This window comes from Chiloscyllium plagiosum, unplaced genomic scaffold, assembly GCF_037043375.1.
Source record: "Chiloscyllium plagiosum isolate Xiang-an unplaced genomic scaffold, Cpla_swu_hap1 HiC_scaffold_11, whole genome shotgun sequence".
Lineage (NCBI taxonomy): Eukaryota > Metazoa > Chordata > Chondrichthyes > Orectolobiformes > Hemiscylliidae > Chiloscyllium > Chiloscyllium plagiosum.
The window spans coordinates 34,626,666-34,650,335 of record NW_028270149.1 but is presented as its reverse complement, the minus strand read 5'-3'; the positions used below and the strand labels follow the sequence as shown (position 1 = coordinate 34,650,335).

At 39.8% G+C, this 23,670-nt stretch overlaps 1 protein-coding gene across 8 annotated transcripts in view; it reads left to right on the top strand.

The window, feature by feature from the left end:
• tenm1 (teneurin transmembrane protein 1) overlaps positions 1-23,670 on the top strand; it is a 2,430,772-nt gene that overhangs the window by 2,256,926 nt on the left and 150,176 nt on the right. For all 8 annotated transcript variants that reach the window (XM_087991975.1, XM_087991977.1, XM_087991976.1 and 5 more), the window contains 2 exons: positions 1,992-2,138; positions 20,462-20,678. In XM_087991975.1, coding sequence (XP_087848101.1) covers positions 1,992-2,138; positions 20,462-20,678 — 364 coding nt within the window. The remainder of the gene's footprint in view (positions 1-1,991; positions 2,139-20,461; positions 20,679-23,670) is intronic.

The following is a 23,670-nucleotide window of genomic DNA, read 5'->3' as shown; positions in this document are numbered from 1 at the left end:
TCACTTATCCTTGGGCCTTCACAAGGCATCTTGTTCAACCACATTCCAGACTTTGCTCCTGCACCAGTTAGTTATTCAGTGCTCCCCTTTTAATAGGAAGGGGGCTCCTTCTCTCTGCCTTCGACAGGATATCCACAGGAGTGCAGCTAAATCCCCAAAAGCCTGTATATTTATAAACTCGATTTTTGATATATATCATTTGGCTACAGTTATTTGGGAGTCTTAGCCGATGTGGGTCAGACTCTTCCCTCCTATCCCATGATCACTACAAGCTTTGAAGTTTAAAAACAGATGTAGTGTTTTGAACTTTGACTCCTTTCTAGTTTTCTCTGATGTATTACTTATATTACTCTCACTGTACTGTCCTGCACCTCTCTACATATTTTCACATTTAACCCTTTTGAGTGTAATGTGCATTCAGAGTGTAATGCTAAAATTTTCCAGTAACCCGCTGAATTGTTCTCATACATTTATCCAGTTTATTGCAACAAAAAACAATAGGTTACTTCTTTTATATAATCCAGAAGTATGGATATTTCACTTTTTCCGATGTCTCAAAGGTGATATCATAACTAAGGCACAAATAAGTATCCTCATTCACAGAACTGCTTGTACTTGCAGAACGGACCGACAGTTAGTTTTTATTAACTTAATTTGTGTCCCATGAAAGCAACCCAACAGATGAATAAAGTCAAATTAGCGTAAGATTAATTAAAACCATTATAGAATACATGTTCTGGTCAGTGAGCAAGCCTCCAGAAAGGATCATCAGTATTTGCAAGTACATTGAAAATAACAAGGCAATGACAATAAAATTAATCAAATGAGTAAACAAAAATGTATTAGTGTTCTAATTCATTGCTCATGGTATGAGTTGGTGGCACAATATGTTCGGGAGTTGACACTTTGAATGGTGAGTCCCCAGTCTTTAGAGAACATGGGCAATTTTCCTAGAAAAGTAAGAGAAAATAGGAAGAAATTACAGTTTATCAAATCTTTTAAATATCACCAAGATCTGTGAACAGATTTCTTACTCAGGTTGAGGCAGGACTCAGTAGGATAGAGGTACAAATGTAATTTGAAGGATAATTGATAAGAATCCAAACATTGCACTTAATTTTACTTCCAAAATAAAAGGGATGATTGGTGTTGGAACTTGTTTACATATTTTAAGTAATTAGTCAATATCAGTGAATGAGTTTACATATAAATTTAAATAGCCAAAATGCACATGAGATCAATATATTCTTGTGTAATTTATTCAATCTATCCCATCGTCCCAGACCCTTGGACAAGGCAACAACATTTTCTCGGCAGAAGTGGGTACTGCAGTTGCTGGAGATTAGAGTCAAGCCTAGAGTGGTGCTGGAAAAGCACAGCAAGTCAGGCAGCATCTGTGGAGCAGGAAAATCGATGTTTCGGGCAAAAGCTTTTGCCCGAAACGTTGATTTTCCTGCTCTTCAGATTCGACCTCACCTGCTGTGCACCACTCTAAACTTGACAACAACATTTTCTACTTAGTATAAGGTACATTGTTTCCTACACTCAGGAAAACTAACGCATATCAGATGGCCATTTTGCCAAGCACTTTGATAAGTACAAATGTGCACATCCATTGCTCACAGCTACATTTCTGTGCTTTCAATTGGCTGATGTATCTTTGATATTGTCACATGTCCAGCGATGCTCAAGGATTGGCTATGTATGAATTGTTACCTTACTTGTTGCTTCCAGAGTGTTTGAATCACTTTCTATTTGGTGTTTTAAAATAAGGGATGTGCCTTTTTAACTAGGTCAATATATTTTTCTTCATCGAAACAAAGTACTGGTGTTGTATTATCTTCTGTCTAATTGCTACTGTGTCACTGTTTAACTAAAAACGTTTTGTTTATGTATATCTTATTTTTCATATATATATATATATATCTTAAGGATATAACATTGATGCAGTGGTCACTGCTTTAATGTTTTTCTTTTTATAATTCTGACAGAGGGATGTCCTGGTTTGTGCAATGGAAACGGGAGGTGTACATTGGATCAAAATGGATGGCATTGTGTTTGTCAAGCCGGCTGGAGTGGAATGGGATGTAATGTCATCATGGAAATGGTGTGCGATGATAAGAGAGACAATGATGGAGGTACAGTATTTCATTAATCGAATTCTTAATTGAAATGGCACGTCATTTTAACTCATTATTGTAAGAAATATTATCCTAATCTTTCACCAAAGTTCTTACTTTTGCTGTAATTTGGCTTCTATTCTGACCAATCCCTGGATGACATTCCCCAATTTATTATGACTCCAGATGGGCCTCCCCCAAATCATTACAAACCGAAGGGAGGAGGGAGGAACTTGCTTTCCTACTTTATTTAACCCACACCTCACCTTGCTCACAACAAGGATAACTCAAGAGAAGGGGTCCCTTCTCTTAAGGATTCCTTTCCCAGTTTCAATATATTTGAAAGGAGCATTTTATTCCAGGTTCTGGAATAAAAAATAGTAAAATGCCAAAGATTAGAGATGCACAGATTAGAGGTGGGAAGGGAGAAAACACATGGATGGTACTTGAACTATCATAACATTCAAGGTGATGGGGCAAGTGCCTTGTCATAGTGTCATGGAGACATACAGCATGGAAACAGACCCTTCAGCCCAACTCGTCCATGTTGACCAGATATCCTCACCTAATCTAATCCCATTTGCCAGCATTTGGCCCATATCCTTCTAAACCCTTCCTATTCATATACTCATCCAGATGCCTTTTAAATGTTGTAATTGTACTAGCCTCCACCATGTCCTCTGGCAGCTCAGTCTATGCATACAACACCTTCTGCGTGAAAAAGTCACCCCTTAGGTCCCTTTTAAATTTTTCCCCTCTCACCCGAAACCTACACCCTCTAGTTCTGGACTCCTCCAACTCAGTGAAAAAGCTTTGTATATTTACCCTATCCATGTTCCTCATGATTTTATAAACCTCTATAAGGTCACCCCTCACCCTCTGATGCTTCAGGGAAAACAGTCCCAACTTATTCAGCCTCTCCATATCGCTCAAATTCTCTGACTCTGACAAACATTCTTGTAATTTTTTTCTGAACACTTTCAAGTTTCACAACATTTTTCCAGTAGGAGAGTGACCAGAACTGCACACAATATTCCTTATGTAGTTTAGATAGGTCAGCACAGCCTCAATGAGCCAAAGTACCTCTTCTGTGCTCTATAACTTTGTGACATAACATTTGAAAAAGATATAAAAATCAGTCTTTGACTTGTCCATGATAAGTAGATAGTGAAATGTTGCCATTAAATTGGATGGTTCTGATAGCACAAACATTAGCAGTAGAGCAGTTAGTCTGGAGATTCTTGGTTCTCTAAGTTAAATGGTGGCTTTGTTGAACGACACCTTGTTTCCAACAATCAGTGAAAGAGAGAAGAGTGGCTTTTCTATTTAGTTACAAATGCAGGAGTGTCTCGTGGATGTTCTTCAGATGTGACCTTCACAGCATACACCCAGTCCTTTTGAACTAGAACACCAGAAGACCATACAGAGACATGGCCCCAGATGCTTGGTTTACCCAATCTAATGTGTAGTCCTGGAAGGTGAAAACATGTCTTCTGCCCATAGAGTCATAGAGTCATAGAGATGGACAGCATGGAAACAGACCCTTCGGTCCAACCCGTCCATGCCGACCAGATATCCCAACCCAAACTAGTCCCACCTGCCAGAACCCGGCCCATACCCTCCAAACCCTTCCTATTCATATACCCATCCAAATGCCTCTTAAATGTTGCAATTGTACCAGCCTCCACCACATCCTCTGGCAGCTCATTCCATACACGTATCACCCTCTGCGTGAAAAAGTTGTCCCTTAGGTCTCTTTATATCTTTCCCCTCTCACCCTAAACCTATGCCCTCTGGTTCTGGACTCCCCGACGCCAGGGAAAGACTTTGTCTATTTATCCTATCCATGCCTCTCATAATTTTGTAAACCTCTAAGATCACCCCTCAGCCTCCGACGCTCCAGGGAAAACAGCTCCAGCCTGTTCAGCCTCTCCCTTTAGCTCAAATCCTCCAACCCTGCAACATCCTTGTAAATCTTTTCTGAACCCTTTCAAGTTTCACAACATCTTTCCGATGGGAAGGAGACTAGAATTGTACGCAATATTCCAACAGTGGCCTAACTAATGTCCTGTACAGCTGCAACATGACCTCCCAACTCCTGTACTCAATGCTCTGACCAATAAAGGAAAGCATACCAAACGCCTTCTTCACTATCCTATCTACCTGCGACTCCATTTTCAAGGAGTTATGAACTTGCACTCCAAGGTCTCTTTGTTCAGCAACACTCCCTAAGACCTTACCATTAAGTGTATAAGTCCTGCTAAGATTTGCTTTCCCAAAATGCAGCACCTCGCATTTATCTGAATTAAACTCCATCTGCCACTTCTCAGCCCATTGGCCCATCTGGTCCAGATCCTGTTGTAATCTGAGGTCACCCTCTTCGCTGTCCACTACACCTCCAATTTTGATGTCATCTGCAAACTTACTAACTGTACCTCTCATGCTCGCATCCAAATCATTTATGTAAATGACAAAAGGTAGAGGGCCCAGCACCGACCCTTGTGGCACTCCGCTGGTCACAGGCCTCCAGTCTGAAAAACAACCCTCCACCACCACCCTCTGTCTTCTACCTTTGAGCCAGTTCTGTATCCAAATGGCTAGTTCTCCCTGTATTCCATGAGATCTAACCTTGTTTTCTTTGAGTTCACATCATGCCCATAGTCAATGATTAACATACATGAGCTGTTTCTATTGAGGTGATAATCAAACTCCATTATTGTCACAACCACAGAAGACTAGAAGTTGGTTTTTGCATTGCATCTGTTTCTTTAAGGTTTCTGTGCCTGAAGTCCCTTGACATCCTTCTACTCTGATATTCCTCTTGGAACTAAGTACAATTAATTTATTTAGAATTTCTTTCCAGACATCGCCGAATTATATTCTGAGAATTTACATGCACGTATATCTTGGCTAATAAATCTTTCTCTTCCTTTTTTGTCACAATGCAGTCTGTCTTATTTAAAAAAAAATTCAATATGTCTATAACTAATTCAGGGCTGTGATCTGATATCATCAAATTTCACAAACACCAAATGCTGTCTCATATTTATGAGGCCAGACTTCAGACAGAAGGTTTGTTTTCCAACTATAATTTAGAGAAAATTATTCTACTCGAAAATAACTTTATACCTTAATTCTGAGCTGACGTCCGTCTGTAATAAACACAAGATTCTGGAGACCTGAAAAAACAAAGAGAAAGTGCTGTAAAAAATTCAGTAAGTCTGGAAGTATCCGTGGCAAGAGAAACTGTGGATGAATTTTCCCATTTTTGGCAAAGTTTGTTTTGGTGAGATTTATGGGACGTAGTCTGTTATGATCCACGGCACCTATTCTCATATAATCTTCCACTCTCCATCTCTTTAATTATATATTCGGACAGTGCCCATTTCAGAGAATCATGTTGCAGCAGAAGCAGAAAAGCTGATCACTGCTGCCAGGACTTTATTATCTTCATGTCAATGGCACTGTATTTAAGACCCAGCTCTACAGAATATCAGGCACTGCAAGCAGAGAACTGGCCTTCACACTGTGATCTGGCCTGGTTATCCCCAAGGAAATGGCTCAGAAAGGTAAGTTAGCTCCTTGATTCACTAACAGGAACTTAAAGCTGGTCATGGACAGAACAATGGAAAGAAGAGCAGTTATTTTTCCTGCTGACCTATGGAAGAGGTCATATCACCAAACTCAACCAATCTGGATTAAAAGATTGTCCTGGGTCAGTGCAGTGTCTCAGGTGAAACACAATGCACAGCAGTTCAGATGGAAGGTTAATGATTTTCTCCACATTGTAAGGGTAGGCTCCACCATCTTCTCTCTGCTACCGCCTGGTCACAGGGCCACTACATGCACTACAATTCTCACTTTTTTATGCATCATGCCCACTGAATGGCTCTCACTCACTTAACCCTTTGCAATTCTGACTCACTTAGGACACCTCACCAGCTCTCCTGCTTCAACATCACCACTAGCTATTCTTCCATCCACTTCCCTCATATTCAGTCCTTCCTTTGGTCTTGTGGAAAGAAATTACTCACAGCCAGATCAAAAGGTTGAAAACCATGGAGGCAGTGTGGACAGATGCTGGTCATACCATATGAGGAAAAATGTTGGATTTGGCTGGAGAAGAGTCCATCCACACGTGTGGGGATGGAGAGACCTTAACACTCACCCAACCAAGTAAGGTTCATTGTGTTGTTCAGTGATGCTCTCTTATTACCACCAGAATGAACTCATTTGTAACTTTCTCAAATGTTTATCCCTCTTACACAATTAATTCCCTCTCCTTTCTTAGCAGCACTCAGTGAACCTCTGCCTCAAAGAGGGTGGTGGCAGAGGCCACCAGTTGCAGCTGCATCTTTGCAGAGAAAGCCAATGAATGCTCCGAGCAAGGCTTCCTCCTGTACCCTCCTTCAGCTCTGAGGCTGTCACCTTGGTGCTTTCTCGATTAGGAGTGAGAGCACATTCTGACAAGCACATCACTGACAAATCTCTGCTGTTCATCAAGGAAGAAATACCCTCATTCTCTTGCACTCAGAGGACTTCTGAAAACCGAATATCTTTTCTGTCCCAGGCAGAAGATAATTCCATGTTCTCAGCTATTAGTGACTTGGCCAAGTGCACAGCCAAGCTTGTCGGAGGCAGTTGGTATACTGGGTTAGGGAGTCCATTAATGCTTATTCCAGCTTGTGTACATCTGGCAGTTAGGAAAAAAGTAAAAACTACAGATGCTGGAGATCAGAGTCAAAAAGTGTGCCACTGGAAAAGCACAGCAGCATCAGGCAGCATCCGAGGAGTAGGAGAGTCGATGTTTCGGGCATAAGCCCTTCATCAGGAATGTGGAATTGGGGGAGCCAAGGGGGCTGAGATATAAATGCGGGGGACTGTGATGACAAACCAAGTCTTCCAGGTCAACAGGGCCAACCACAGATCAGGCTCTCTCCACCCCATTTAATGTAGCGAATAATGTCCCCCGTGTGCTCCCAGAAACTTTTCAAAGTCTCTGAAAGTTATCATCCACTTGATGACCAATCACTCTTCTCGTGAAGATTGTTACTTGTGAAAACGTCTCTTCCCAGAGTTCTTGTCACCTCCTTTTCTCCGTGGGATCCCAGCTTCTGCCTTAAATTACCCCTTTTCATTGTAATGATCCCCTCAAAACCAGTTCAACAGCCTCCATCCGGAGACTGAGTTTTCCATGTTTCCCAGAACTCCATGGATAGGCTCTGATAAACTCCCTGACAGTTAATGCACCAATTGCAGGATTGATCATGACCAATGCTGGACTGATTTTGAAGTAGAGCCCTGACTGATCAATGCTCAGAACCTGGACTGATGCCGCTACAGCACCATAACTAACACCATGCCTGTAATTGCTGGACTGGTCGCACTTGGCTTGCAGTTCAGGCAGTGGCCTTAAGCCTAGATTGCAAAGACTCAGATCCCTGGACTCTGATAGGACCAAGTGCCTGACGATGGACCCTCTAGTCCCCTCTGACACCTCTCAGGACTAGTCACTTTAGACTTTGAGACATGGCCACTTGGTTGAAGCATATGCAATGTGTTTTTCTGCTTAAGTTGCTGGCACACGGTGCAGATTTGACATTGATGAAACATCATTATACAGTAACATGTTCACCTCCTTGACTACACAACTGCATTGAGATATGACTAGCTACCTGCCTCTCCCTGTGTGCATGAAAGCAATAAGAGCCACAGAGGCCAGCAGCCTTCAAATAAGTGCAAAGTGAATGTGTGCTAAGAAACGAAACTTAGAGCTATTCAATGTGTAGATGCACAAAATGTGTGTATGCTCTTGTAAGCAAAGCAACTTGGCAGAAGCATGCAGGTACAGTAGATGAGTCCAAAGTGAAGTCTTGAAGGGTTGAAGTAGTGTGTGAATGTCTCTGAAAGCAGGCATGATGTTGTGATGAGACTGGAGTTTTGGTGATGCCTAAAAGAATGAGTAAAGGAAGAGAGGAGCATGTAGGGACATTGTGGTGAAGACCCAGAAAAGCAAGAAATCAACTGTTAGTTAATTGCTGTGTCTCTCATGTCAGGAATTGGTACCATCTGGTTTCTTGGCAAGAAGAGATTTGGAAGTTGAAGAGAACTAACTCAACTTAGTCTATTAGAAATGTGATGCATGAAAATAAAGCCATCACAGCTCAATTGCCAAATTCTGACCTTACTGTTTAAACCTTAAGGGCAAAATCAGAATTTATTTTCTCACTGTGAAGATTCTGATATGTTTTTCAATTTCACAATATTTTCTCACATTTCTTACCATTGCTGAAGAGAATGGAAAATTTTCTCAATGTTTCAACAACACTTCTCAGAGCAACTTATGTTCACTTGCCAGAAGGGATCGATGTTTTGAAATTGGAAAAGAGGACCTTAGTGACTTATTATTTTCCCTACTTAGCCCATGCCCTTGAAGTCTAATTGTCTCACCTCAGTACAATTTGATTCTCTGAAATCAGCTAATTCAGCCCAGAAGAGTGCATCTTTTATATTTGACTTTGTGACTGTTGATCAAGTTAACTACTGCAGTGCCCTTTGTTGCACAACTTGCCCATACATCCCAAGTTTGCCATTAACAGTAGTTCTTGTATTAAGTTGGAAAACATCTTTACAAAAGTGAGGAAAACAAAACTAATATTTCCATTTGTGCTGGTTTACCTCCTCATTAAAACAAAATAAGCAAGTATATTTTTAAACTGCTGTTTCGTGAATACTTCAAACATCATGCACTCTGTGCTATTTACAATAAACACAATTAATGCTTTTCGTTCTTGCAATTAAATCATCATTCAAGATTGATCCTTAAGTTGAATACTAAAATAGCTGTAGGAATTCTGTTAATTAGGCCACATTTTATGAGAGCCACTTCACATATCCTTGTTTTGTCTATGAAGCATAAATCCAAGTAAAAACCCCGACGCCAGGAGATAAAATTCAAACATTTTTTTTCAGTAAGAATTCTTCATGCTGGTGAATTTTCTCAATGTCGTAGAATTATATGAATTTACAGTTGATTGGATGTGCAAAACTTGAGTCTTGCAGAAAAAAAATCGCTTTTGTTGAAGCTTTTCGTCTTGTGCCAATCAGGATAATTCTCAAGAAATATCAAAATAAACAGAAAACAACAATGATATTATGAGATGAGAGTGCTGATTGGTTGACAAGTGGACTCTGATTTTTTTTAAGACATTGCCGTTAAGAATTCACTATTTAATGATGACTGCCATGAAATTAGCTATTCAAGACTATTATAAGGTTGAGATCATCTCGAACAAAATGTAGCTGCACTGTTCATTTAAATCTATTTCATGGATTGAAGACAGCATAATGATTAGGATGATGAATCTGCACTATTCCTGGGAAGATGAAAGAAATTGAAGTGTTCTGAGTAGCTTTAATTAAATTTTCCTCATACATAAAGGGTTTACATTTGATTCATTTTTATGATATTGCATAAAAGATTTTCGAGGTAAACATTAACAATGCATAAGGTATTATTTTTTGTGAAGTTCACTATAAATATATTTAAGCACAACTAAGTATAAGAAAAAGACCTATTTTAGGATAAATTGGTGTGAGATATCAGGCACTTTGCTCAATCTAATTTCTAATATGAACCCTAAGCCTTTCATTAAAGAAGCTGACTTCATTGCTATTAATGCACCAATGTTAAGTTCTGTTGTTGGTTGAAGAAATAAGCACAAGTGGATTCCTAATGGAAAGACAAACTGAATTATTTATTCTGGGATATTTTAGTGCAAACTAACCAATCTCCTCTGACGTTGCTCAAATTGAGTCAGAGCCAGTCTGCTTGATAGAATCACAGAATTGTGAGGTACAAAAGGCAGCCATTCAGCCCATCATGCCTGCACCAGTTCTATTGCCTTCTGCTAAACTGCTGTCTTTTCCCCATGTCACTGCATAACATTTATATCCAAATAATCATTCAATGCCCTCTTGAATTCTTCAATTGAACTTGCCTCTGCCATACTTCCATGTCTTAACAACTTGCTGTGTGAAATGTTTAGACTGATGAATGGATTCTCTAACTTCATATAATGTTGATCTTGTTAATATTTGGTGTAACCTGTATTCTTTACTCTGTCCAAGACTTTTTTACCTTTCACCCAATGATCTGTATGTCCTTGCTTACTATGATCTGCCTGTACTGCTCACAAACAAAGCTTTTCACTTGACGAAGTTAGTTTCTTTACAACTTAGGTGTACATGACAGTAAATCAAATTAATCAGCTTACTCTCACATCACCTGTATTTTGCTTGCAAACCTATTTAAATGTATGCATTTTCATTCTTTTCTCTTTTCCGCGTACGAACAGCTTCTCGCCATCTACTCTGTCTAGGATGCTCATGATTTTGAAAATCTCTATGAAATATCCTCTCAGTCTTCTTCACTCTGAGAAGAACAGGCCCTATTTCTTCAACCTATCCACATGACTGAATTCCTCATTCCTGCAAATCGCTGTTGCATTCTTTCCAGCGTATTCACATGTTTCCTATAGTGCAGCGTTCACAACTGTACACAGTCCTCTAACTGATATCTAATAAGTGTCTTGTATAAATGCAACATCACCACCTTGTGTTTGTGCTCTCTGCCTCTGCTAATAAACCAGAGAAGTCACCAATGTATTCAATAACTATATATCCCATTCTTTAAGGATGAAACTGCATCTCGTCAGCATTTGCAGTGTAACACAAGCAGAGGAAATTAATTCCCAAATGAGAAATACCAGTCAGTGTCTGCACATGTCTTAATAGGATAACTAAGAGGTCTAGTTAAAGGGCAGGGGAGTTTCATTCCACTGTGTGACCCAATCCCACCCTGTAGCCAGACTCTCCTAAAATGGCTTAGAGATGGGTCTATGTCTATAAATTGGCATGCCAGTTAATAGTACTACACAGCAGATAGGATGGCCATCAGTCATATGGACGTGACTATTTACAGATTCACCCAAAGAATTTGGAAGCAGGATTGGTGTACACGTCTACTGTCAGGGATGATTTACAAATTGTAAGATGCCTCATTAATTATTTTCTGAACTTAACACCAGATCGATTGTACACAGAAAGTCATCATGGTTATAAATAATGTTTGTAAAACACTTCTCTCAAACTGTGTTGGAAATCATTCAATTCTTCTTGCCTCACATTAATACAGAAATACAGTCAGCATTTATATTGTGCTTTTCACATACCTACTGTTCAAATTAAAGGAATTGCTTCTTACATAATACAAGAATATATTTAGATTTTAAAAAATTAAAGGAACTAAACAGCAAGCCGGTTTCTTGGTTAAGCTACAGAAGTAGTTTCAGTTTACTGGGTCACAGAGACAGTCCTGTTAAGTGGAAGTACCGGTCGCTGAGCTGCTCCGGTGGAGGGGATGACATGAACATAGCGGTGTGAAAGTATTCTGTGATGTAATCTTCCTTTTTTTTACAGCTGAGAACAGTTGTAAAGAAATTAACTTCATCAAGTTGTTTTTCTTAGATCTCTTACAGTTAAACATTGTGAATGGTGGAAGCTTTAAAAATAATGGGCTGGATTTTACCAAAAATCAGCAAAGTGTCAGTTTTGGGGGGGGGTCAGGTGGTTCACCTCAATATGTTCACCACACATCTATAGCATCATACTTATACTATGGTGTACTCACCAGCAGCTCAAGAACTTGCCACTGCCAGGGTCTCCCAGGATTCACTGCATTGGTGCAATATTTAAAGCTCAGCCATGAATCAGGTCAAATGCTGTTGGCCATGGATAGCCCTTCAAAATAAATGTAGCAGAAAGGAATTGAAATAAGTTTCTGAGGGCATATTGGTGGCATTTAGTTACAAAGGCATGCTCACATTTATAAATGTATTGACGCTTCATCATCACCTGTATGATTAACTGTCATTGTAACTGCAGTTCCAAGAATCAAGCTGAACAGGCAACCCATCCTTGGTGGCCATACTTTGTCTGAGGATTGCCAATCTTTTTCCAATGCACTGCACAGTATAACATCTTGTCATTATTCAATCTGGGAGTATCATGTGCTGCAAAGCCTTCAGATGGTTGAAAACATTCATTTTTGTTGAGAAACAGCAAAAGTGAAGTAAAGACAAACTTAAAAAGCTCAATTTGCTTTTGAGAACAGGCAGAGACTGCTTGCCTTTTGAATAATAACAAAAGGACGGTCAATAAATGATCACCGCACTCAGCTCTCATCTTTGGAGCAAGGTGCCAATTAAGTTCTGTCTGGCTGGTGGTGCCTGACAATGCTGTACTCTATTGCATTTAAAGTGATATTTCTCCAGCTCATTGTCCTCATTTTCACATGCAGGAAACTGTTATCACTCTACAAGCTCTTCAGCATCCTTCTCAACCCCTCTTTGTCTGTTTCCAATGTGCAGAGTGCAGCATGCTAGAATTATGCTGCACACTCCATCAGGCCTTCACTGCAAGGCCTCCTCAAGCTCACTGAAGGATTGGAACCTCATCTTCAAGAGGTCTATTGCCTTTTCCCTGATGGCTCTGTTGGAAAAATGGACTGCAATCAGTTTATACCAAGTTCTCAATCAAGGGGTTGCGTAATGGAATGGTCAACCATGATTGCAGAGGGTAGCCCTTGTCTCCCAGTCATCCTTGTTCAGCATTCAGTCCTTGAAATGAGCCAGGAATATAATAGAGTCATTTAGGATAGAAACAGGCCCTTCAGTCCACCATGTCTCTGTCAACCAACAGACACCAAACTACACTAATCCCATTTACCTGCATTTAGCCCATGACCTACTATGCCCAGGCATTTTAATGCTCATCCAGATGTTTCTTAAATGTAGCGATAGTACCTGCTTCTGCTACCCTCTCAGCATTTCCACCAACTTCTGGGTGATGTTTTTTTTCTCAGATCTGTTCTAAAACACTTACTCCTCACTTAAACTTAGGCCTGACGGTCTTGGATATGTCTGCCATGGAGAAAAGATTCTCATGATCTACTCAATCTGTGCCCCTCATAATTTTATATACCTCAATCAGATCCACTCTCAGCCTCCTCTGCTCCAAGGAAAACAAATCCAATCCATCCCTAACTGAGACTTATTATCCCAGGCAACATTGTAGTGAATCTCCTCTGAACCCTTACCAGTGCTATCATATCCTTGAGATAGTGGGATGACTAGAGCTGTACTCCACCTGTGGCCGAACCACTGTTTATATTATAAAGTTGTGCTAAGACTTGTTTCTATATTCTATGTCCCAGCTAATGAAGCCAAGTATCCCATACTTGACTTCCCAAGTTTCCTGAAGAAGGGCTTGTGCCTGAAACGTCGATTCTCCTGTTCCTTTGATGCTGCCTGACCTGCTGCGCTTTTCCAGCAACACATTTTTAAGCTCTGATCTCCAGCATCTGCAGTCCTCACTTTCTCCAAGTATCCCATATGCCTTCTTCACCATCCTGGAGACAGTGAAGACTGCAGAAGCTGGCAAGTCAGAGTCAATAAAGTATAGAGCTGGAAAAAGTCAACCTGAAATGTCAACTCTCCTGTTTCCCTGATATTGCTTGACCTGCTGTTCTTTCTTCACCATCCTGCCTAACTGCCTTGACACCTTCAAGGATTTATGGATTTCTGCACCAATGTGTGTTTATTCCTCATACTCCCGAGGCACCTACCATTCATTGTGTATATTCTTACCTTATTAGACTTCCAAAATGCATTTATCTGGATTAAATCTGTGAATACAGATGAGAGGTATTCATTTAAGACCTCACCAACATCTATTGGCTTCATGCAAAGGTTTCTAATATGCACCACTCTTCCTACTTTCTCTTAATATACTGAGAAATACTGTGGAGTTTTTCTTAATCCTATCTGCCAAAGATATTTTGTGGCACCTGTGGCAATACTATGGCTTTAAGAGGTTGATTGTCCTTTTTTCAAAGGAAGATTTTAAGGTGACGACATGTCTATCAAAAACTCATAAAGTAAACAGTTTGTGAAGCCTTGTTTATTTTTAAAGTTGGAACAATAGAAGCAGCCTGAATGAGTGGGGTCAAGCTCCCACAGAACCAGGATTTTTAGTTTTATTTTCTCAGTAGCAGTTGTTTCTGGGTCTGTTGCAACAATACATCTCTTCCTGCTAACTCTCAGAATTCTCTTGATTTTTTCCCCTTGGATTACTGGAGTTGCATGTCACAGAGTCATAGTCACAGAGATGTACAGGACAGAAAGAGACCCTTCGGTCCAACTCGTCCATGCGACCAGCTATCCCAACCCAATCTAGTCCCACCTGCCAGTATTTGGCCCATATTCCTCCAAACCCTTCCTATTCATATACCCATCCAGATGCCTTTTAAATGTTGCAAATGTTGCAATTGTACTAGCCTCCACATGCTGACCCTGAACTCTCATGATACTACTTTTAAAAGACTCCCACTTTCCAAATGTAAATTTACCTGCAAGTAGCTATTACCCCAGACTATGTTTGCCAGGTCCTATCTGATGCTCTCAAGGATAAGGCATGGCAGCTTCCAATATGCCTGGCACAGACTTCTAACACGTAGTATCAATGATCGCAAATGGATTATACAGTGCTAAAATTCAACACCTTTCAATTGATGAAGCCTGCAACATTCTGATATGGTGCTGTCAACACATGTGTTGTCACCAGCATTTTGCCCATTTGCGAAGTCTGCTACGTTTTTCATGAGGAATTGAGATGAAGTACTGTGATCTGGCACAAATTACATCAGTAACAGGCTTGATATATTTCAGTTGAGGATTGAGAGATCCCACACAGGTCAGAAATGCATCCTTGGAAGCAACAGTTGCATTAAAAAATTAGCGTGGCTATCACCTTGGTGGCTACCGGGATTGATGTCCTTCCACTCTTTGAGGTTTCAAGTTCCCCTTCAGCAGATGGCATCATTCTGGGACAGATTTCCAGGGACATCTGAAAGTTGTGATGGCAATGCATCTCATTCATCTGGAACAAATGGACAAAAGATGTGGGTATCCTGTACCTCCACCATGTCCTGAAAGAACCCTCTGTTGCAGCTTTTTTATTGGAAGCTGTTGGCAGCCCCTGGATGTTGGTGTTTTTACAAGACTGTCCAGCATAATTGTTCCTCTGTAATTTCTCTGTGCCTTTGCAGCACAGAGTACAACATTGAAGTGGAGCACTACATGGTAAGTGGATCAGAGATGAGCCATAATGATGATGCGGTGAGACTGGTGTGACCAATATCAGCCTGAATGGACAGAGGTTGCAGGCAATCACTGCCCATGGAGCATGCCCTGAGATGTTGGATACTGTTGCCAAGATGGGGGCCCAGAAGAGCTGGAGCCATAGCTACCCGTTCTTGCTTTTATCTTGGGAATTGTTGCCATGTAATTTCTCTTTGCTGCATGAGAGTCTAGCAAATTTCAAATAAATGAGATGATATAAACCACTAAAAGATGCAAATAGGCCTCTGACGGCTCACTAGTGAGATTCTCACCTTGCTGCTTAAACCTTAAGTGGAAAATCAGGCATTATTTTTTCCAAATTTCAAGGAGCTCATTTTTATGAACTCACCATATTTTCCCAACTCAAGCACCTTGACCAACACCATTCAGGTACTGGGAAAATTCAGCAAATAGTTTCTAATTTGTGGCAGTTCTAATCTGATTTCATCTTACTGCTCACTTATGAAATAAAAGCGGACCTTCCATGACAGAGTAATGCGATTGTCACCTGCAAATTGCTTTTCGACCTCCTTGCTAATTGCCATCACCATTAATCCTTCTACCCCTTGTCTCCTGAAAGTGTTGATTGCTAATTGGAGTAAGGTATTTTTCCCCTCAGTGATAGATATTGTAAATGCTGTATCAGATGTATTTGTATCAAATAGATGTATTTGATTATTGCTTGGAAATAATTGAGATTTAGAAATAGAAACTATCCCTAACAAATCTGGTTGTAATCTTGACTGCAGCAGTTTACAAACTGCATTTGGCTTCAATAAATGTGTCCAATTACTATATATCTCATTTCTTACGGACATAGATTAGATTACTTACAGTGTGGAAACAGGCCCCCTTCGGCCCAACAAGTCCACACCGACCCGCCACTCACCCAGACCCATTCCCTTACATTTACCCCTGCCCCTAACACTACAGGCAATTTAACATGGCCAATTCGCCTAACCTGCACGTTTTTGGACTGTGGGAGGAAACCGGAGCACACCCACGCAGACACTGGGAGAATGTGCAAACTCCACACAGTCAATCGCCTGAGGTGGGAATTGAACCCGGGTCTCTGGTGCTGTGAAGCAGCAGTGCTAACCAATGTGCCACTGTAACGCCCACAAAGCTACCAGAATTTCTTAGAAGGGCTGGGCAGCATTGGAGCAGATTAAGTTTGCGCCAAGTAACTCTTCGAGGACCTAAGGGGCAACATTTTCGTGCATAGGATTGTGCAAGTATGGAATGAGCTGCCAGAGAAGTGGTGGCAGCTGATATCTTTTAAATGTCGTAATTGTATCTGGATGGCTATATGAATAGGAAGGGTTTAAAGGGATATGGACCAAATGTGACAAATGTGACTAGATTTATTTAGAATATCTGGTCGGCGTGGACGAGTTGGACTGAAGGGTCTGTTTCTGTGCTGTACATCTCTATGACTCTGTGAAATGCATACATTGCTTCAGATGACTATTTTCAGCTGACTTAAGTTGTTCAACAGCAGGTCAACAACAAAAAACAATTTCCTGAAAAAGGTTAAAAAGAAACTGGAGATTTTTCAGATCAATACTGAGCACACCTCAATGTGAACTCTACTCTTGGGAAAAGTATCACTTGGCATGTAGCTTTATTTTTTTGCTTGGCATGTAATAACCTATATACACATGAACACTGTGGTACCTTTAATATCACAATAGGGCAATATGTCCTTGTTCTCAAAAACCATCATAAGGCATTCTGTAGTCTGTTATGACTGGAATCAATTTCAAAACAAACCATAATGACTTGCCTGCCACTGAAACTCAAAATACTGACCCAAAGTTTGGGAATGGAATTGCCTAACTGCAAACGAATTCATGTATTGAAAATGGAAAATGACATTAAAAGGTCTCTGAATACAAAATGAGAGCTGGCAATGGTGGGACTTCATGTTGCAATTATTCCTGTCACACCATTGCCAGCTCTCATTGCAGTTAGGCAACTCCAACGTTAATGTGTATATAGGTTATTACATTCCAAGCAAAAAAATAAAGCTGTGAGAACTACATGCTAATTGATAGTTTTACCAAAAGTAGAGTTCACATTGAGGTGTGTTCCATATTGGCCTGAAAAATCTCTAGTTTCTTTTTAACCCTTTTCAGGAAATTGTTCTTTGCTGTTGACCTGCTTGGGGTCAAGCAATACTCTTAACTTCCACGACTTGCCAAAAATAATCTCCACTTTTAAAATCTCCAACAAAATTACAATCTAAAAGCTTGAACATATATAAGCTGATTTTCAGAGCGTTGTTATAAAGTAATCAATAATTAACTCATATTAATAATTAATTAATGCTTAATGATAAAGAAGCCCTAACATGTTTTTGATGTGTTTAGTGGGCATTTCATGATAATGAGTGTCTCAGTAAGAAACCATTATCACAAAACCTCCTGATTAACAGGTCAACTCTGATTTTAACTTCCCAATTGTTGAATTTACTGCTGCATGTGCAGTCACTACAACTTGTCGTCCAACTCACCTTTCAATGAAGCGCAATTATTTCTATTATTTTGCTATATTATCATTTTATTACTGCAATTATTTCCATAATAATAGCAAGCCTTCATGTTTCACTTTGGGGAGCCATTTTATAAAGCTGTTCTGATAGGAAGAATATAATGCAAGTGATGTTCCATTTTTGTTTCAAAGTACTAAGAAAGCTGATACCAACTGTATGCTGTAGCAATTGCTTCCTTTTGGAAAATCTGGATTAGCATGATGTTGATTTAAACTGACAAGGTTATCTTCCATCAACAGTCAATGAGAATCTGACAGAGTCTTAAGGGTATAAATTTATCGAAATGGAAAAGACAGTCAGGTGGAATTTAAATGGGCTGAAAATTCACTGTTAGCCATTGCGGTCAAGACACGTTTATGCCCTTAAGTCTGGTAGACTTGAAACTGGAATTTCAACTTTTGAGAATAAAGTACCATTTATGAAGCTCATGCTCTACTGAATTTGGATTCATAAAGTGGAACCTTGTAGCTTGGGGCAGGTATCATTGCTACTGACCCAACACTGTGCCCAATTTGTCATGCTTACAGTACTGTTGTCAGATGCAAATTGGAAAAGAAGAGCTCTGTCATCATCATTGATAACCTAAGGAGATATTTTTATAAGAAGCAAGTTAATCTATACTGAGAGCTATGAAATATAAAGTAATTACTTGGAAAAGGGCACCCAAATTATTGTTGAATTACTCATGCCACATCAGAAGTGTGTGAGAATTCAGTTGAATGAAAGAGATATAAAAAGCTTGTGCAAACAGCCACTAAGTATTTTGAGCTACTCTTATTGTGATATTTTTTAAATTGGATCAGTTAATGTTAAAAAAACTTATAGAACTGAGTTTGAATAATAAACAGTGAAAACTCAAGTAATTGTCATAACTGAGGGGCATCTGGTGTAGTGAAGACAAGTACAATATAAATAACAAAAGAAGCATCTCACAGTTCTATTCATTACAGAGAGCAGGACAGGAAAAATTGAGATATTCTATCAGGCTGTGAGCTCAAAACGGCTAATGAATAACAGTACCGCCTTCAAACTGTAAACAGACAAATTAGAAGACACTATGAGGATCTGAAAAGAGATCTTTCTCAGCCAGAATTGTAGATTTTCAAATTGGGACTGTTCTTTCCCATTAATGCATATGATCCTGTCTAATAACATTGCAACATTAATTGGCTTGAGGTGGGCCTTCTTCCCTCATCAAGAGAGGAATCCAAATTTTGAGAGCTGTCAAACCATTAAAAGGCTGGCAGCTTTGTGGTCTCGCCTACACCAACATGAGTGGTGGCCAGAGCTCGGATTGCAGCCAGCCCCAAAGAAGGTTTTCAGCAATGGACTCTGAAATTTAGGATAACTTTACAGTTACACACCAGCCAACTTGGCTGGACGCTGCAGCATGTATGAAGAACTTGGCTGGTAAGGACAGGTGGGGAAGGCAGATGTTCAAGTAGGGGATGATCTTGGGAGTGTACCTTCAATGGACATAAGGGACCTTGAAAGAAACCATACAGAGCAATCATGAGCTCAACCAGTGAAACTTGCTAAGTTGGATGCTTCTATTATACTACATACATACATTCCTGATAAAGAGCTTATGCTCCTCGGATGCTGCCTGACCTGCTGTGGTTTTCCAGCAGCACACATCTTCACTCTGATCTCCAGCATCTACACTCATGACTTTCTTAAACCTACAGTTTTACAGCAAACAAAGGGAAACTAGAATAACCTGGATAGATGATGTCTTTACCACAGAGCTCTTAGCTGAACTATCAGTTTAGCTGACATAATTGACACAATATGCAAAAAACTAGGAAAGTTATAATCAGCACAGATTCTCAAGAATGCACAAGATATAGGAGCAGCTTTAGACCATGTGGCCCATTGAATCCCCTCTGCCATTTGTGCCTAATCTTGAACTTCAATTTAATTTTCCTACCCACTCACCATATCCCTTGATTCCCTGTTCACCAAGAAACTACATCCAAGGATAAGTCAATACATTGTTCTGTGATTTAATTATTTTGGATTTGGTTATTTTGTCTGGGTACTGAGCCTCTTCTATTTGATTGACTGAAAATAATCTGGTGGAGCTAGAGCGTCTTGGAACTGGCTCCACAAAGAGAGTTCCAGAAAGGATCTAGTATCCAACAAAGACCACATTGTTTGGAAACTTCTGTAACTTGAGATGTTCCAATTTCTACAAATAAATCATTTAGGAATTTGAACTAGAGTCATCTCTATATTGTACTGTGATAAATCAGGTAAATAAGTTATACAGACAACTTGGCAAAAACATAACAGTCAGTACTATCAGCAAGAGCAGTGAATTGTTCAATAAGATGCACCTCAGATATTTCAAAAGTAACAAGTTAAAGCACATAATGGATGGAGGTAAGACAGCTGACAGCCCTGAGCTAATTTTAGAATTGAAAGGAAAATTCCTGTGTCAGTGCACTATGTACACCATGCTGGCAGAAGAAAAATAATATTATCTTGGAACCAAAACATTCATTTTTTAAAACACTGCCTCATATTTCATTCTTTCTTTCCAGATGGTTTAACAGACTGTATGGACCCAGACTGTTGCAAACAAACAATTTGTTACACTGGTCAGCTTTGTCAAGGATCACCTGACCCTCTTGACCTGATCCAACAAAGTCAATTGCCTTTTCCCCTGCATCCCCCAAGACGCTTCTATGATAGAATAAAATTCCTGGTTGGGAAAGACAACACACATGTACTCCCCACTGATGGTCTCTTTGACAACAGGTAATTTTTTTTTTAAAAATCAATCCAATATTTTTTGCTGTTATCTTTTTGAACTCAAGGTATTATTCATTGTAAGATTGGACATTTAAAATAAAAATGTAATCAATGTTAGGAACATGAAATAGGCTATAGGCTGTTTGTCTCAAAAGACATATTTCATATTTTCACAAGTCAAACTAACTAACTGACTTTTCATCCTATTCATCCGTCCCTTATATTCTATCAGGTACTATACTAAACTATTGGCAACAATTGGTTTAGTGAAGAGTTTGCATAAATTACTTTCCAAGATAAATATCAAAAACATGACCAATTTTTCATTCATCAAAGCTGAACTGTTATTGAATGAAGTTGAACAAATATATTATCAATTTTAAATTATTGAGAATTCTTTAATGTGCAAGATATGCAAATTAAATTTATTTGAACTATATCTGAATGAAGATTCAAATTGCAAAGAAAACATTTGATGCAAAAGGATTAACAAATTAGATTTTTTGGCTTTAGTGCCGGATAGTAACACATTGAAAATCATGGTGCAGCTCCGACTGCCCTGTTCCTGTTGGCATTCAGCTTGCAATCATTTTAATGGAGTATTTGATATTAGCAGCATGATTTTTACAGATACCTCATTAACCCATGCACATCAGAGTCACTTGGCATTACTACAACATTGATACAATTTTTAACCATCAATGGATGGAATGTGTGCTAAGCCATGGCACTTGCTCAGTATGTGAACCAGCAGTGCCTGAAGGGATTGTTGCAGACCTCCAGTTAAAGGGAAGTCGAGGTTCCAAAGTTATTTTTATGGTACCCCGGGGTTGCGTTGCATTCCTACCTGGGATTACATGCCTCCTGGCATCCCCTCCACCTCCAGCTTCTCAACATATCCAGTCCTTCCAATCATCTCACATTAATGTATGTGTACTGTATGGGTTCAATGATGAATTTATCTGGTCTCCTTGATTACCAGGTGCTTGAAGTGTACCATCAGCTGTCCACTGTGATGGTAATCAATCTTAACAGAGTCCTGACAATGAGAATTAGTTTGTACTCTCACTTTTGTCATTGTCATTCCATTTTGTTTCTTTGGATATGTGATACTACGTTAATGAATACTGACCCATCACCATGAGACTGGCTATGGCAAGGCACGATCCAGAATGTTTTTGAATGTCAAGAGGGGGATTAAACAAAAGGTGCTATTATATTTCAGCAAGTATTTTTAAAAGTCATGAATGTTGTTCTTAACTTTATAGTGTTATTATAAACTAATCCATCCACAGATATAATGGTCCTGACGTTCCAAACAGGTTGGGAGAAAGGTCTCTGATCCTAATTTGACAAACAAAAATGCACATTTACCTTTTGGAAGAGTTCTCCCTGCAAACTGATAGGCCAGGAGTTTCTTAGTTGAAGCAGTTTAGTCCAGGTTGGGAACTCATGCACCTAACTGCAAAGTGGATTGGCATTAAAACCAGGCCTGGCCTTTTGCACCATTATTTAAAGTTTTTCTCATCCTTCCTCTTAGGATCTCACTTAACTCTCAGAGTTCTCAATCATTTTAAAATGCAGTCTTCTTCAACAACTCTCTCTCTCTTCCCAGAGTGGCGAGCTTTTATCTTGGTCAGCTTTTATCATGGTCAGGTGAATTGACCATGTTAAATTGCCCGTAGTGTTAGGTAATGGGTAAATGTAGGGGTATGGGTGGGTTGCGCTTCGGCGGGTCGGTGTGGACTTGTTGGCCGAAGGGCCTGTCTCCACACTGTAATGTAATGTAATCTAATCTAATCTAATCTTCTTCCAGATTCAAGCTGTTTTTCTTTTCCCTGTATCTCTAACCAACACTTAGATGAAGCTTTTCCTCTGGGGTGCTACTGTTACCCTGTTGTTGCCCCCATTAATGTTCCAACCACTTGTTAGTTTTTGTGTTTTGGCTGCTATTACATCTTAAAGCAGTAATGTTCTGAAAATGGAAAAATGAAATGTCTTCAGAAAGATTTTTTTAATCGCCTGGGTCAAATTACCACCATCATCTTGCAAGAATCAGCAATGGTGTCTAGCACAGATGTTATGTTCAGTTCTGAAGGCAAACTGCTGGTGGCTTGTGGTTGGGACAGTTCTTTGCCACCAATCCTCCTTTCTAATCTGGGTCTATAGGCCTATCTAATTGTCACTGTTACAGATAGATTTGATGAGTCTTAACAAGAAGATTCATTTATCAAGCCCAAGAAAACGTAGCATATTGTACGATAGCAAGAGATACCAATGGCTTGAATGAATTAGCCAATATAACAAATCTAAGAAGCCAGAGATGGAAAGTCTGTTTCCATCAGGAACTTGTGGTAGACTGCACCGAAAAACTGTATGGCATCATCAGTTTGTGTGGAGGTTAGTACAACTTTAATGTCATCATTCAGAACTATTACCTAAAACAATAGATTCCTGACAATGCCACCAAAGATTTCAGCTTCCTGGCCAATTCCTGAAAGTTCAGCTGCATCAGGACTTGGATGCGATAAACATAAAAATCCTGCCCATGCTACTGCAATGCGAAATGCGATCTTTCTGTTATAACCATATACCCTGAGCAATTATGTAACCCATCAGTGGTGACACTGCCATGCCTCTCCATTGGAGAAGAATATAATTACAGGGTGACAAGTTTGCACTTGTCCTCGTGTAGACACAGGAATTTGTAATCTTAGGATTTGGTAGGAAGACTGCATAAATACGAGTTTTAATATATTAAGGATATACAAGGAAGTTTTTATGAATCCCTACAGTGTGGAAGGAAGCCATTAGCCCATCAAATCCACATTGACCCTCTGAAGAGTATTCCATCCAGACACTATCCCTGTACCCCTGGTGTTCCCATGGCTAACCCACCTAGTCTGCACATCCCTGGACATCATGGGCAATTTAGCATGATCAATCCACCTAGCCTCCACAAAATCATAAGTTGCTGGAAAAGCTCAGCAGGTCTGAG